We start from the raw sequence: 16215 nt of genomic DNA, 5'->3' as shown, positions 1-16215 counted from the left end.
TTTTTTCATTTGTTGTACTAATTATATATTATGATAGAGATTATGCATATGCTATTCTATACATGTGTAAATGTAAACACTTGCGATTTTACACAGGTGCATCATCTTCATTATTCTTTTACTTGTTTTAATAACAATTTTAATAACATTTAACGTTGTATGCACCTACTTTAACACACGTAAATATAAAAATATTTTTCAGGTACACTGAATCTCGTTAGTCGCGAGAACACGTCGATGTAACATTAACTGAATGTGTTTTTCATTCTCGTTCGACAACGTGTGTTCGATAGATATTTGCGTGCGTGTGTGTGTATACATATATATAGTTGTTCGACATATCATTCGTTTCGAACTTGGACTAGACGAAAGAAGAAATGGGAAAAAATAGCAGCTTCCAAAGAATTTGAAGCAGTATTAGGTCCGTGCAAAAATTCGTTCGATATTTAAAATATAGTTCTTTTTCTTTCTTTTTTTTATATTCGTTGTTTATCATACTTTGAATGCTGTATAGTCTGTAATAAAAATTTTTATTTAGAAAATGGAACGAACTTTTGTACTAGTCTAATACATTTTATAAATTAATGAACGGACAGGATATTTTGGATCAATAGAAAATCTAACGAGTATGATAAAATAGATAGTGATGAAAGTGAAGAACGTAAATACATCTTCTACATTTTAAGTTGAATGAATCACTCGTATAAACATTCATGCATGTCCTATGCATATTCTGTTCGGACTGTGAAAGAAGAACGCACGTTGATTATTAGAAAGAATGAGGAGAAATTTATGGAATGGAAATATGAAGTTTGCAATAGTGATTTTAAGGAAGAGATTTCTCGATTTTTTGCTCTTTTTCATCCGCAGTTTTCGTTCGCCTTTCTTCCCTTTCCGTTCTAATAAATTCAGGATCATTCCAGTATTGAACTTCTCCACTTGCATACAGTACAAAAATCAAATTAGTCAAAATAAAAAAACTGAAAACAATCCAAAATACCAATCTCCATTCGGTAAGACTTTCATTCAGAGTTAATACACCAACGATGTACGGTGTCAAAATACCGGTAAAAGCGCCTATTCCATTTACTAGAGCCATTAAGGTACCGGAATAGTTTGGACTAAGATCCAGAGCATTTACTTTCATTCCTGGATAAAACGTTCCTGGATAAAAACGTAAATGTGATCATATTAAACGAAACATGAACAAAAGATATTTTCTAATATATCGTATACTACATATGTATACTTACCCATTAACGTTGTACCGATGGTGAACAGAATAACAACAGTTGTTCTGTCACATTCGGCGTAAGACGCACCGACAATAAATATTCCCGGTCCGAGCGAGGCAATAGTGGTACCTAGTTTACGTACATTAGTTCGCGACATTAAACCTTTCGTGATCATCCAATCGGCTAAGCAAGATGTCACTATACTACAAATCCACATAGTTAAATAGGGTAAAGCGGACAATAACCCATTATCTTTGATGGAATATTTGAGTACGTTGCTCATGTATTTAGGAAGATCATTTACTAAAGTAAAAAAACCCCAATCGTGACCAACTTGTGCTGCTATTAATGCCCAAACTGGTACAGATTTAAGAACGTGTCTCCATGGTACCGAAGGCGGCTTTTTATGCGTATGTGCGTGCATCCTTTCCTGCAGAAAGCTCTTTTCTTTTTCGGAAATAAATGGATGCGTATCTGGATTATTATAACACGTTACCAACCAGAGCAAAAACCAAAGTACTCCGATACTACCAAACACGTAAAACACAGCTGGCCATCCTATCGACGAATAATGAAGAATTATTCCGGACAAAGAGTTTGCAAATACCGTGCCAAGTTGAGCACCAGCGAATACCAGTGAACCAATTTTGGATCTTTCCTCGGGTGGCGTCCATTGTGCGAGCATTGCGTTTAATGCCGGAAATGTTGTCCCTTCGCAAAGACCCATTAAAACACGAACGGCGATTAGACCTGTTGCTTCTCCAAATTCCACAATGATCGGTGTAATTAACGTGAAAACCGCGGTCGCTAATATACCCAAACCAAGAGAATGTTTTCCACCGAATTTTTCAGACAGCATCCCACCAGGTAAATGCGTTATCACATAGCCCCAGTAAAACGACGACAGGATTATACCCTGATTGGAAAATGTTACAAGCAAATATCATTCGTGTATACAGTAATCGTGATTGTCGAATTTCTGGATATCATGTATACGTTTATATGGTTACCTGCATGATTCCATCCCAGTTATATTGTTTCACGTTCGATGGCTTTGTTACGGCAACATTTTCGTAGGTCGTCTCCCCTATAACCGAGCAATTATGACCATTGTGTGTTGCGCTTCCAGGCGTTTGAATTACCATCTCGGTAATCGTGATCGACAGACAGACTCTCATCGCGTAAGCATTAAACAATGCCAAAAATCCCATTATCGCAAATATCCATCGTTGCGGTATTCTTCCACCTGCGTACAAGTAAACATCTCTTATTGGTAGAGTAGCATCAATAAAAAATAAACTCACGCGATTGCAAAGAAGAAAGCCCGAGGTTAACAGCGCGGAAGGAATGACGATTAGCAGCACAGCCTTTCCCTATTGGCCAGTTGTCTAACGAACCGTACAAACTTATCTAGGTAAAGGTCAGATTCCTTGCACGTATTACTGACTTCGGTATAGCATAATTTCGATTTCTACTTGTGCTTATTGAAAAGGTAAACGGTTACCGTTGAACCGAGAAAGAAGTGGAAAGAAGACAAGGAAAAGAGGGTAGGAGCAGTAGGGAGGAGGGAAGAAGGGAGTGAGTGACTGAGAGAGGGAGAGGGAGGGGGACAGTGTGGGGGGGAGGAGTCGAAAACCAATATATCCTTCGAGTAAAAGGTCATATACGATGTATAATTCTCGCAACGATAATTCGTGATCTGTTTTTAATTATATAATTATAACCTAAGGAGACGTTACACGTTACAAGGAAATGTTTTATAATTGATTGCACTTTTTTTCAATTAGCCTACAAAAGTATTATATACCAAAACGTGTAGAGGTTGCGTGGACAAAGTAAGCAACAGAAATATTTTTCCTAAATAGAAAACGCGAAATCAAATGAAAGTTAACGTAAAAATAATTTTTTATTTGAAATTTTTCATTTCCGGATACTGGAAAGTTGGAAGAAAATATTAGTGAGTTAGAAGGAAAAGGGCACCGTGTTTTGACTTAATCGTTGAAAGATAGAAAGGTAATTTTTATGACAGATATAATTATTTCTATTCATCGGTCGATCGATCAATGATGCAATCGAACAAACGCATAAATTTTTCATTTGGTTCCTTAGTTAAATACCACCAGACGCAGCATTAACCAAGTTATCTTATCTGACGATAAATCCAAACACAAAGAGGCCAAAAACTATCAATAATAATCCGGTGCAATTTACGGGATGATCATATCAACAGACACAATTGTTGATTCGCCGTAAATATAACGTAAAAGCGATTGTCTTCTTATTTCGCTCTGTTCGTAGATACAAATGATCTTAATTGCTATAAGCCTGTCTTACGACGTCAGTTATTTTCCTCATTATGGCAACAATCTCCTCGTTCGATATAAAACTTCCAACATTATATAAAATCTCCCTTTAATCGGAACACTATCTCTCGTTCATACTTTTATTGCACATTCATATTATACGAAACCTTTTCTACGAAAACTCTTTCATTTTTTCTTTTCTTGCTTTTTCCTTTTTTTTTTCTCCTTCTATATTTTACGTTACATTACGTTTTTTTCGCTTCTCTTACGAGAGCAAAACAATATTTTGTTACACACATGAATATATTCAAGGAATTCTCGATAAAAATGCAATTGTTTTACCTATATACGGCAGATTACCCGAGACAAGAGTTAACCGTAAAACGCAATAAAATACAATATATTATTATACACCATCGATCATACAGATTAGGGATTTAGATGATTTTCTTTAAACAATAACGTTGCTTGTCACTTTTGTAAAAATAATTACTTAATTACAAAAACAGTAAATGTTGCGCATTTCCATAAATACAGTACTGTATTGCCAATATGCCGCGATATGTGGTGTTATATTATTTTTCGTGTAGTCGTTATTTATTGTGCAGCGATCATGGGATGAAAAAGATGACGAAAAAAAAAAAAAAAAAAAAAAAAAAAAAAAAAAAAAAAAAAAAAAAAAAGAAAAGAAGAAAAGAAACGAAAACACCGAAGCCTTTACCTCTACACAATCTTCATTGCATTTTAATTATTAAATCAAATATAATAATCGATATTCTTGTATTTTCTTACGTTACAAAATCAACCATCGCCAATTATGCGCATAATTCAAATACCAAGCATTCCACTGATATTCTATTTGAATGACATTTACTGATATTTATAATAATATGATAGTAAAAATCCTTTTGCTAGAGTTGAACAATAATTGTAGTTCGATAAATAAAATAAAAAGAGAGAGCAAGATTTTAACGTCACATTTGCAAGATGCTGGTACTTACAACACGCTTTCCAGGTAGGCAGCATTGTATGAACGAAAATATATATATTCTTTGACGATTGGCTGTTGAAACGAGAAACACGATAAAAGTTACACGATAAAAATTATAAGATACAAATTAGCCGAGAAAAAAATTCGCCAAATGATTCAAAAATCAAGTTAAACACAATACGATCACGTTCTTATTTTCATCTCTATTCTCGGACCGTCAAAGGAACAAGTTTAACAAAAATCACGAGAATCTATGAACAGAAACAGTAGCAAATACGTGCATATCCCAACCACATGTTGCGATTGACTGAATCGATGTTCTCCACGCGAATTCATTTTATACTTTTACACGTGTTCCTTACTAAACGCAAAAAGGGAAAGGAAACGTGGATAAGACGCTGAGCGTGTTAGTAAAAGTAGATGCGGAAAAGGCATGTCGAATCTTGGTGGGGAATGATAACGCGCAACGTGTTATGTACTCATTTTTCTGATATTTTGTGAGAGAGGGCAAGAGCGAAGAAAAGAAAAACAAAAAGAAATATACCTCTTAATAAACACTGTACGCGCGTACGTATGTATGAATGCACGCGCGAGTGCCCACCCGAATATATGTAATATTAAACCTCTTTTATTCCCTAGTTCAACCAGAAAATTAGATATTTTTCTTTATGACTTTCCTATATAGTCTATTTTATCGATAAATTCAGAAACATTTATCAAAATTTGTTGAAACAGACTCTGGATGGATGAGGTCGATAGTACAAATAATCTGAAGGTTGAAATCAGCCTGATAAATAACGAATGTAACCGTTACACCAGTAAATGGGCAACGTAAAAACTACAATGCGTAACATTTCCTTGTTATCGCTTTGGATCGTGTATATCATCCAAATTTAAAGAGAAGGACGTGATATCCGGCAATACTTTGAATAATTTCAAAAGTATCAAAATACCAACATCTTTCATTCTACCGTTGGAATACGTATAAATTTTCCTTTAAATTATTAAAAAACACACTTTTTGCAAAATTTTTCTCTTATTAAGACTTTACTTTCAATTTAACTTTATCAAAGTATTGTATATATTATCAAAATATATGTATATCGTGTAATGTACTTGTAATCGATTCTATGTTTATGATAAAACTGCAGTGTTCGCAAATTATGTGAAGCAATGATAAATTTGATTGTATGAAATCATACGCCATTTTCTTTCTTACTATCATTAATAAGATTAACAATAATGAATCGCTTTTACTTTCGAAATGATAAAATTAAGATCGTACCGTGGTAAAATCTAACGACGAAAACAGACAATGTAAATTATCCTAAAGCAATATAGATTCAATTCACTTCCGAGAATCTGACAATTTTAGATCATTATCAAATGAAATATCATTTCAATACATACTTGAAGTATATTACGATATATTACGATATTTTTTAATTTATAAAAGTTAATGAGAAAAGGCGGGAACAAAAGAGACAGAGAAAAAAAATACAAATAAAAAATAGACAATGAAGAAAAGAATGTAAAAGAAAATAGTTTCGTCAAGAAAATCTTGTTATTACTTTTTTCTAGATTAAATTTTATTTTATAAAAACTAGAAGAAAGAAAAAAGAGGAAAAGACAATGTTATGAACATATAAACAAAGCACAATATTAGTTTTGGGCAACTTTATCAAACCTAACTTAACTTTAGCCTTTAGTGCTTTCTTAATGCTTTGTATATGTTAGGTATTTCATGTACTAGCTGCGTACTTTCTTCTTTCGCAATAGCTATAGCTTTGTCCAATTCTTGTGTCTATAAAATTTATACATATTTCGATAAACTCTTAATCTATTTGTACATAAAATAATTATTAAATATTACAAAATCCAGCACTCACGCATTCTTTTACCATATATTTTTTGAACAAATCAAATAACTCGTACACAGTCCACGAAGCCTCATTGAGTTTCCCTAATCTCACAAACGGGCACTGCGGCTGATGTTTTATATGTTCGTTCCTGAAAGAAATTGGCATTGTATATGTATTATATTCAATATTACTAGCAAACGAATTAAACGATATTACAGAATGCTTAAAATTTATGTCACTTTGTACCATGGATCATCATCAGGATCCCAACCATCTAGTTGCTTGGAACAAATAAAACATTCAACCAAGTCTGGTTCCTCTTTACCATCTACGACAAAAAAGCCTGCAGCAGCCATTTGCTCAGGATTACACGAATTATCAGACGACTGAAATGGCCAATCTTCGAATGTTTTTAATCTACCAATTTTCCAAAACGTTGAATCGTGTTCTCTAAACAAAATAGTAAATAACTAATTAAGGTTATGGAGCACACTTGCACCTCGTACTGTTTTCGTACTTTTTTTTATTAAAAACAAAAAGTAAAATAATATAAAAAATTACTTACGGAAGAAGATCCATAATTGTTAAGTATTCTAACTTTCTAACTTTCAACAAAATGCACCTACTATTAAATATATTATTATATTTAACTGCGAAAAGTTCTCCGAATTTCATATAAATACACAGCACAAGTGCTGCGATCTATATTAATAGTTTTCAATCCTTTGTTGATAGAAAAATGTTATCCATGTTCGGTAATAACATTTTATTACAGAATCTATGCTTCTGCTATTGTTATTTTTCCTTGATATTACCGGCGTCTGTTGTTTTCATTAATAATAATATTATCATTTGGATTACAAAAAAATTAACAATAACGACTACATACATACTAGCATGATATTTTTTGTGTATATTTCCTTTCCCAACTTCTCCTTCTTTTTTATTTTTTTTCCTTTTTTAAATATATTTCAGCTTTTATTACTTTTTTCTACCTTAAGCTTTATATTACAATTATCTATTAGCTATGTTTATCAGTACCTGCATATTTTGACATTCGTCATTATTTATACCTCTGTATGATTACCATAGTAACATAATTGTTATGCTATAGAAGGAGTTCGTGCATTTATAAGATTATCAGTTGATTATCATATATTACTAACTAAATCAGGTTAATATAGTAGTATTTTTCATAATGAACATACAAGAACTTGAAATATTTGGAATAATAGCGTTTGATGGTTAGTAATTGTTACTATTGTACGATAGTTAAAATTCACCCTAAAAAAAACCTTCGCATAAGTTAATCTAATTAAATTAACTCTTTAAAGATCCCAGGATTTAATATTTTACAAAAATCGATTAAAAAATTCTCAAATTTTATTTATTATCGATTAAATGGTAGGAAAGCTAGTATTTTAGAAAAGTCAAATATACACACACTTTTGCATAAGCTCAGTCAATAAAGCAGGACCGAATAGTTTGTATTATAAAGTATTAACTTTATAATTGAAATAAAGAAATCGTGTTAACGCGAATACATACGAGTCTTAAGGGATCGAATTTTTCCTATTATATTTTTCTATTTTAAATACCATGCTTATTTATAGGTCTAATAAGAAATGGATTACGATTGCATCCTGGTGGAGAATTCTTTGTCTATCCAATGGGAAATAAAATTACTATCAAACATATAATAACGGGTGAACAATTTTTTCTTAGTGGCCATAAAAATTTTGTTTCCGCTTTATGCATTTCATCTTCTGGTGACTTGATAGCTTCTGGACAAGTAAACCATCACGGTTTCAAGGTGATTCACGTATATAACGGCCAAGTTCATTAATTTAAATTAATTTTTTTAATTTTTTGAACGATAGTAATCCTCTTTTTTTTCTTTCTCCACAGGCAATGGTTATAATATGGGATTATAGAGAACGTAAAATAAAATCTAGTTATGAAATACATAAAGTCAGAATCGAAGATGTATGCTTTACGAAAGATGAACAATATCTCATTAGTCTTGGAGGAAAAGATGATGGTCGCATTATAATATGGGATATTAAAAGTGAAACTCCACTTTGTGGTATAGTGTATTACTTATGTATCTGATCTCGTGGATACTCGATTTAAACGTTTCGGTTTTTACCAGTATTCTAGACATTACACTATTTTTACAGGTGCTGGAAACGAAATATTTGGAAATATCGTAACAATCACACGAGCTAATGTTTATAACACAAGTTTTGTCATTGCCGGGGATAAAACATTCAAATTATGGCATATCGATGCGAAAAATAGTAAACTTTACGGCATGGACGTAAAGGTCGGGAAGATTAAACGTGCAATCAATTGTCTCGTTATAGATGAAACTGACGAGAATATTTATTGCGGAACAACATCAGGCGACATTATACAAGCAAGGTTGTTTATTTGATATTGCTGAACTTTTTTCAGAAAATTTCATCACAAAGTTATTGAGATTTTACTTCTTTCATATAGACTAAACATAGCAAAATCTAAGGAAGCGAATAAATATCCGGTTATGATTGGATGTTATTCAAAGATACCGACGCATCCAAAGAAATCAAATGCATGCGATGGACAAGTATATGCAGGTGGTGTAAAAAATTTGTTGCTCTTGGAGAAAGGGAAATTAATTGTAGGTGCTGGCGATGGGACAGTTGAATTAACTGAAATAACGAAAGAATCGATATGTACTATAAATAAAACGAAGAAGCCGTTCATTGTACCCGCTATAATAACGGTAAACATCTGTGATTTTTAAAAAAGATTTAAAGTAACGAAATTCAAAGTAATGAAATCTCTTTCATCTCGTATCTATATTATATCATGTTCGTATGCATTGTATATAACAATAATCACAGATAAATTCCAACAAATAATGTTTCTTATTCGTTTACTTAAGAAACGTGAAAAAGAAAAAAAAAAAAAAAAGAAGAAAGAAAGGAAGCTGAATGGTTCAACGCTATTTTCTTATTATTACAGTAATGCATATACGCATATATACAGATATTAGGAATGTTTATAATCTGCTCAAGAACCATTTTTTACGTATTTTCTTTATTTCAAATATTTCACGAATTATTCGTCTCTACAATGACAAGGGTAAATGATTCATCTTATTTCGGTAACACTTCTTTTCCTTCTTAATAATCAAAAAAGAAACGAAACGTAAACAATGTACATATGCATATTTAAAAAGTGCAACGAAAAGAGTATAATGCAATACAGTATTTTAATAAATCATTTTTTCTTTTGATCTTTTTTATAGTATCAAACAGCGAATGTATGTGCTGCGATGACATCGATGTTACGGTATAAGAATGACGTTATATTAGTAGGAACTATTAAGTGTGAGATCTACGAAATTGAATTGTCGAGCTTTCATATACGTTTAATTGCTACTTGTCATACTAATTCGATATTTGATTTGACATTTCCACGGTAAATCTCATTTTTGTCAACATTTACGAAACGATTTCAATTTGCACCTTATAACAAGCACGTACGAGAAGCAAGAACGTTTACAACTCGTGTTATCTTCGTAGCAACTGTTCGGAAATATTCGCAACGACTAGTGAAAATGATATACGAATATGGAAACTGATTACCCAAAAGGAATTACTTCGAATTACTGTACCAAACTTCGCTTCTTCTAGTTTATGTTTCGATTATAACGGTGGATCTATAATATCAGGTACGTCTACAATACACAGTGCTGTGTGTTTATTGTATAAGTTATCATCACTTTAGAACATTTACTCTTAATTTATTGGAGAAAGCTTGGAACGATGGTGCGATAAGAGGATTCGCTTTGAATGGAGGAAAACTATTATTCCAGATTAATTGTGCTCATACAAAAGCCGTATCAACAATTACGATTACCAATGATGACAGTAAGCTCATTAGCGGTGGTTGTGACGGACAGGTACATAAACTTCATATGTTACTTCATCGCTTTCCCTATCCTATCTTTTCTTCTCAAATTAGTATATTCATCCTCTTTGTTGGAGCAAAGTTTTGATTTAAAATTTAGTTGAACTGTACATGTTTGCCCAGATTCGGATATGGAATGCAAAATCTGAAATACGACATTTACTGCAAGTTCTAAAAGAACACAGAGGTCCAATAACTTCGTTACACGTTTCGCCCGATAACAAGGGTCTGATTAGTTCTAGTACAGATGGTACATGCATACTGTGGGATTTAAAGTAATTATCTGCTGAAAATGGTGATCTACTTAAAACATTGACTGTTATACGAAATGTTAATATTACTTTTCCTTTACTTAGAAATTTCACGAGAAAATTCATGTTGAGAGGGAACACGATGTATATGGCAACATGTTTCGTTCCAAACGGCATTCAAATTTTAACATGTGGTACAGATCGCAAGATAGCTTATTGGGAAACCTTGGATGGATCATTAGTTCGAGAAATTGAAGGTTCAATTACTGGAACGTTAAATACGATAGGTGTCAGTTATGATGGGCAATATTTTCTCACTGGATCTGAAGATTCTATTGTAAAACTATGGGATTATCATACCGCTACTACTATTTGTTTAAGTACAGCACATGCTGCTGCCATTACTGCTTGCTCTTTTGCTCCAAATAATAAATTTATTATCACGTCAAGCACAGATGGTGCTATAATAATTTGGAAATATCCTTTTTCTAAAATATCGACCACTAACGATAGTAAGTTGTAAATAACATATATTGCATAAATTGTAGAGCATGATGCTTTATTAGTTTAACAGCTCAGATATATCCACAGACATGTACTTCATCCTTAGACCTGTACTTATTCCTATCAGTTTGAATAAAGTTTCGGCAAAGTTTAATGATATTGATTTTGCATAAAAAATTTTATTTAGAATATAAGTAATGTCAGTAAAATATTTTACACTAACACAAACACATGGTGGTAAAAATTCTATGTAAAATATCATGTAATACATATATTATATTTCGTATTTTTCTTTAACATCGCATTTTATGTTTATGTAGCGTGAAACAATTGTATGTTACTATGTGTGTGCAATAGTGAAGATAAAAAGAAGACAATTTCTTCCAAAGTGTTACATTATTAAAACATATTGCTTCTTTCTTATTTAAAGTATTTACAAAAAAAAAAAAAAAAAGACGTCAAAATAAACAGTAAAGGAGATTATTTTTAATGATTATATTACTAGCTATATTTACAATATCTTTACTTTAATTTATGATATTCTATGAAATTCATTTTTGTAGTAGCAAAGTTTGTCATAGTAGGAAACTCGTTAAATATTTATTGAATAATGTGTACATGTAATATCTAACAAAGTTTAGAAGACAGTAAACATACTAAAATGTATATAATACATTCGTGCAATATTCTGTGAAATTATTATATATATTCTTAATTAAAGCTTAACCCCAAGCTTGGCTCTTACAATAGTGAAGGATTAATTTTCCATCTGCACCATAGCAATCATATAAATTTTTCACTACTTGATCTGGTGCAGGCGCGAATGTTTGATTTACATATAAAAACTGGCAAAGGAAAAAGTATATTTACATATATGAAAACTACTCGAATAGATATAACCCTTACTTTATGCTTACCAATTTTTCATTAGCATCTAATTTAAGATATCTTCTGATAAAATCAGAAATACGACCAATGCAATAATCTTGACTGACAGACCATTTCTTTTGTTTCATTATTGGTGCATTTCCAGTTGCTTTTAACAAAATGTCGACTAAAAAATTAGTTAAATTCCAATAAGACAATTATCTTGCACTCTTCTACCCACCTTATTAATTTTTAATTTATTACTATATCTCCTCCGCAAATAGCAAGTTTTTTACTTTTTGCTTTATCCTTAGGAGTAATTTGAACACCATTTCGAACTAATGGTGTATCAGACGGAATTGTTTCAAGACTGGCAGGCACATCTTCACTTGTTAAATTTTCTCCCATTTCGTCAGATTTGCCAATAATTTCAGTTGCAACATATTCATTTCCCTCTTTCTCAGACATTACGTATGTTTTGATAACAAACGTTAACCGAGAAACAAAAACACAAACGAAACAAATTCAATTTGTTGTCACTTTTAAATATTTTCCTTTATCACGTAAATATAGTTAAGGAGGTCAAATAAATTTAAAGAATTACTGAATCCTAAATTGAAACTATCGAAAATAAATTTTAAATAAAATATAGAAATGCCATCATACACAAAAAATATAAAATTAGTTTCAAATAAATTTAAACGTTAACGCATTAACAGTATATTTAATTATATTGATAAAATCGATAACCGTAAATAATTTGTCCATAAAACATGTATCTCATAAATTTCAGAACTCTCAATGATTTTCGAAAATATCTACTTATCTCGTCAATATCGTTTCTGTTTGTAAGATAAAGAATAAAAATCATACGACATAAAAATTTTATCAACATGAAAAATTACATGTTAATATTAAAAATTGATTGAACTTGCATTTATACTGTAGCAAATCTAGGGAAACACGAATCTCGAGACAAATGCGATTCAAATTGTGGAACAAAAGGTATAGATCACATTTTACAATAAGTCATCATATCTAGGAATCGATATAGAAATAAATAAAAAATTATTTTCAACTCAGATGTAGTAGAATATAAATACCAAATTGTATATATATCAAGTTGAAAAATCCATATATAGAATTTAATAAGATGCAGTATCGTTTTCATTAAACATGTAGCGCCCTATTTACCAGTAGCTACTATAGCTAAGTTAATACTGCCTTCTATAAAAGCATATGATCATAGTACGTTCATATTACTCCAAGTTTAACCTTATATTCGTGCTGTTTTATGAATGGTGGATGATAATCAGTTTTGTGTTATGTACAGTGTGTAAAATACTTGAATTATATTTAACAAAGTTATATGCAAAAGAATATTTCTCTATTTCCCTGTCATATTTAAAGAAGCAAAAAAGAAAAAAGTAAAAACGAGAGAAAGAAGAGAAACAAAAAATACGGAAAAGAGGAAGAACAAAATTTAAAATAAAGTGTGATTACTTGCGAAAATTAACCGTATTATTTTTATTGGAACAAAAATTTATTTCACAATTTGGAAATACTTCAATTAAGGTAACTAACTAATATTTTTCATTTTCAATCTGTTTATGCTTTTTAGGTTAAGCTATTTTATTGATGATACTCTTCGGTTAAAGGTTGAGGTAACTGAATTGCCGTAATATTGTAAAAATGGAGGAGAATTATAGCAGCAACTGCGATATTAAAATTCCAGAGTGTAAAAAACTAGCACGTGAAGGAAAACTACATGATGCTCTGGATCAGTTACTGGCATTAGAAAAATTGGCTCGAACAGTTAAATTTTTAAATAGTGTTATATGTAGCTGTATAAATACATTTATATAAAGTATATAAATGATTAAAGTAATTTTTGGTATTTCTTAGTGTGCAGATGTGGCATCTACATCAAGAATTCTTGTAGCTATTATTCAAATTTGTTTAGAAGCAAGAAACTGGGCAGTTTTAAATGAACATATAGTATTATTGTCCAAAAGACGTTCTCAGTTGAAAGGAGCTGTTACAAAAATGGTTCAGGAATGTTGTACGTATGTAGATAAAATGCCTGATAAAGAAACCAAAATTAAGTTAATAGAAACATTGCGCACTGTAACAGAAGGAAAGGTAAAGGATTTGACGTCAATAGTTATTTTAAGTTATATTTTTAAACATTCTGAAAAATCAATGTAGTTCTATTGCTTTGAAGATATATGTAGAAGTTGAAAGAGCAAGGCTTACACATCGCTTAGCAAAAATCAAAGAAGAAGATGAAGATATTTCAGGTGCTGCGACAGTTATGTTGGAATTACAAGTATGAACTTTTCATGGATATACTTATTAATTTAAGATTTAAACAATGATATTAATAATACTTGTTGCAGGTTGAAACATATGGTAGTATGTCACGTTTAGAGAAAGCATCCCTTATTCTAGAACAAATGAGATTATGTTTAGCAAAAAAAGATTTTATGCGCACTCAAATAATAGCCAAGAAAATTAATGTTAAATTCTTTAGTGATGAAAATGATGAAGAGACACAGTCTCTTAAATTGAAATATTATGAGTAAGCAAACTGTTATTAAATTTTATTAAAGCGTGTAAATATTCAAATTTGATGCTGCTATTGCCCCAGGAAAAGAAAAATTTGTTCTCTCTCCTTCTTTTCTTTTTTCTTATATTACAGTTTAATGATGGAATTGGCCCGTCATGAAGGCTGGCATTTAGAGTTATGTAGACATAATCGAGCAGTGTTAGAAACGCCAGCTGTTAGAGATGACCCTGAAAAAAGACATGCCGCTCTTTCACGAGCTGTTCTGTACCTTGTACTTGCACCACATGAGCCAGAACAAGCTGATTTGACCCATAGGCTGCTTACTGATAAACTTCTAGATGAAATACCAACATATAAGTACTATTTCTTTATTTTCAACAAAAATATATAAAAATGCACAGAGACTTCCCCATTTTGTATATTAACAGCCAGTTTTTATTTATTTATTTTCTTCTTGTTTTCACCTTTTCCTTTTAGAGAACTGTTACGCCTTTTTGTCAATCCAGAACTAATAAAGTGGTCTGGACTTTGTGAAATATATGAAAGAAAACTTAAAACAACCGAAGTTTTTAACTTATGGACTCGCGAAGGTTGTAAGCGATGGGCCGATCTTCGAAATCGCGTTGTTGAACATGTGAGTTGAAAACCTCAAAAGGTCATTTTGGTATAAAAAACTTGCATTGAATATTTATTCTGTCTTCTGATTTGTATAGAATATCAGGATTATGGCAAAATATTACACAAAAATTACACTAACTCGCATGGCTGAATTATTGGATTTACCGGTTGAAGAAACGGAAGCCTGTCTATGCAGTTTAGTAGAAACTGGCGTTATAAATGCCCGTACTGATCGTCCAGCTGGAGTAGTTCGTTTTACAGGAACCCAAGAGCCAGCTGCTCTTTTAGATGCCTGGGCTGCATCTTTATCAAAATTAATGAGTCTTGTCAATCATACAACTCATCTGATTCATCAAGAAGAAATGTTAGCTGTAGCTCAATCTTGAAAGATGAATTTGCCTCATCCTTTATTCTTCTTTCTTTCTTTCTTCCTTTTACCTTTTTTTCTCTTCCCTTTGTACCACAATCTTATTTCCTCAATTTTCTTCTTGACATAATACTTTTACAATTATTTCCACATGGCGATTGCATATAAATAGTTATACACTTTGTATGCATAACCTAAAGAAAGCATTTAAAAAGCTCCCTTTCATCTCTTTTTAACTTGTGTACTAGATAAAAGAAAATAAACATTATATGAAACATAAAATGTCTCTTTTTATTCGTTTTAGCATTAAGTAGTACATTGTGAAATGACTAATTAAACAACTTTTACAAACTTTACCAGTAATAGTAAAATGTAATAGTTTGTTTTTATTATTCATCGTAACCATTAAGAAACATGTGAGCTTTCTTCTTTTTTTTTCTGATTTTATAAGTAAACTTATGTAACTAATTTGTAAGAGAAATTTCCAATCTGTAGTAGTACTTTATTATTATTCAATCGTTAAAAATTTCAATAATAATTATTGGATACATTAATTAATTTATTTTTCCGAATGAATAAATATATTTTAATGAACAAAATTTGTCATACAATTGTAATTTATTTTTCAGTTTGTAAAACTTGTTACCTTATATACATATATATATAATATAAATATAATCAATTGCAT

General features: G+C 31.3%; 4 protein-coding genes across 7 annotated transcripts; 2 read left to right on the top strand and 2 right to left on the bottom strand.

Annotated features, from left to right (window-relative positions):
* Positions 1-57: 57 nt before the first annotated feature.
* LOC108555884 (putative inorganic phosphate cotransporter) lies at positions 58-6494 on the bottom strand. Of its 4 annotated transcripts, none has more exons than XM_017911741.1 (4): positions 6419-6494; positions 2246-2481; positions 1254-2151; positions 58-1164 (listed from the first exon to the last, which is right to left on the bottom strand). In XM_017911741.1, the coding sequence occupies exons 1-4, from the start codon at positions 6420-6422 to the stop codon at positions 827-829; spliced, it is 1476 nt and encodes a 491-aa protein (XP_017767230.1). In that variant the 5' UTR covers positions 6423-6494; the 3' UTR covers positions 58-826. The 4 variants fall into 4 exon arrangements, with proteins under 4 accessions (XP_017767230.1, XP_017767229.1, XP_017767231.1 ...); XM_017911740.1 differs by lacking the exon at positions 6419-6494 and adding an exon at positions 4540-5499; XM_017911742.1 differs by lacking the exon at positions 6419-6494 and adding an exon at positions 2633-2784.
* A 1095-nt stretch (positions 6495-7589) lies between these two features.
* LOC108555819 (cilia- and flagella-associated protein 52) lies at positions 7590-11185 on the top strand. Its single transcript, XM_017911646.1, has 10 exons — positions 7590-7635; positions 8005-8204; positions 8300-8477; positions 8572-8815; positions 8894-9158; positions 9687-9859; positions 9964-10112; positions 10198-10343; positions 10475-10626; positions 10708-11185. The coding sequence occupies exons 1-10, from the start codon at positions 7590-7592 to the stop codon at positions 11123-11125; spliced, it is 1971 nt and encodes a 656-aa protein (XP_017767135.1). The 3' UTR covers positions 11126-11185.
* Positions 11186-11727: 542 nt separating this feature from the next.
* On the bottom strand, positions 11728-12559 carry Atg12 (Autophagy-related 12). Its single transcript, XM_017911683.1, has 3 exons — positions 12270-12559; positions 12024-12160; positions 11728-11951 (listed from the first exon to the last, which is right to left on the bottom strand). Exons 1-3 carry the CDS (start codon positions 12439-12441, stop codon positions 11829-11831), a joined length of 432 nt encoding a protein of 143 aa, XP_017767172.1. The 5' UTR covers positions 12442-12559; the 3' UTR covers positions 11728-11828.
* A 756-nt stretch (positions 12560-13315) lies between these two features.
* Positions 13316-15742, top strand: Rpn5 (regulatory particle non-ATPase 5). Its single transcript, XM_017911680.1, has 8 exons — positions 13316-13548; positions 13632-13788; positions 13879-14115; positions 14198-14302; positions 14373-14554; positions 14675-14899; positions 15020-15176; positions 15256-15742. Exons 2-8 carry the CDS (start codon positions 13666-13668, stop codon positions 15544-15546), a joined length of 1320 nt encoding a protein of 439 aa, XP_017767169.1. The 5' UTR covers positions 13316-13548; positions 13632-13665; the 3' UTR covers positions 15547-15742.
* The last annotated feature ends 473 nt before the right edge of the window (positions 15743-16215 follow it).

The sequence above is a fragment of the Eufriesea mexicana genome, unplaced genomic scaffold (assembly GCF_001483705.2).
Source record: "Eufriesea mexicana isolate 0111107269 unplaced genomic scaffold, ASM148370v2 scaffold305, whole genome shotgun sequence".
Taxonomy (NCBI): Eukaryota; Metazoa; Arthropoda; class Insecta; order Hymenoptera; family Apidae; genus Eufriesea; species Eufriesea mexicana.
Note: the sequence above shows the minus strand (reverse complement) of the source record. Positions and strands in the feature narration are given on the sequence as shown.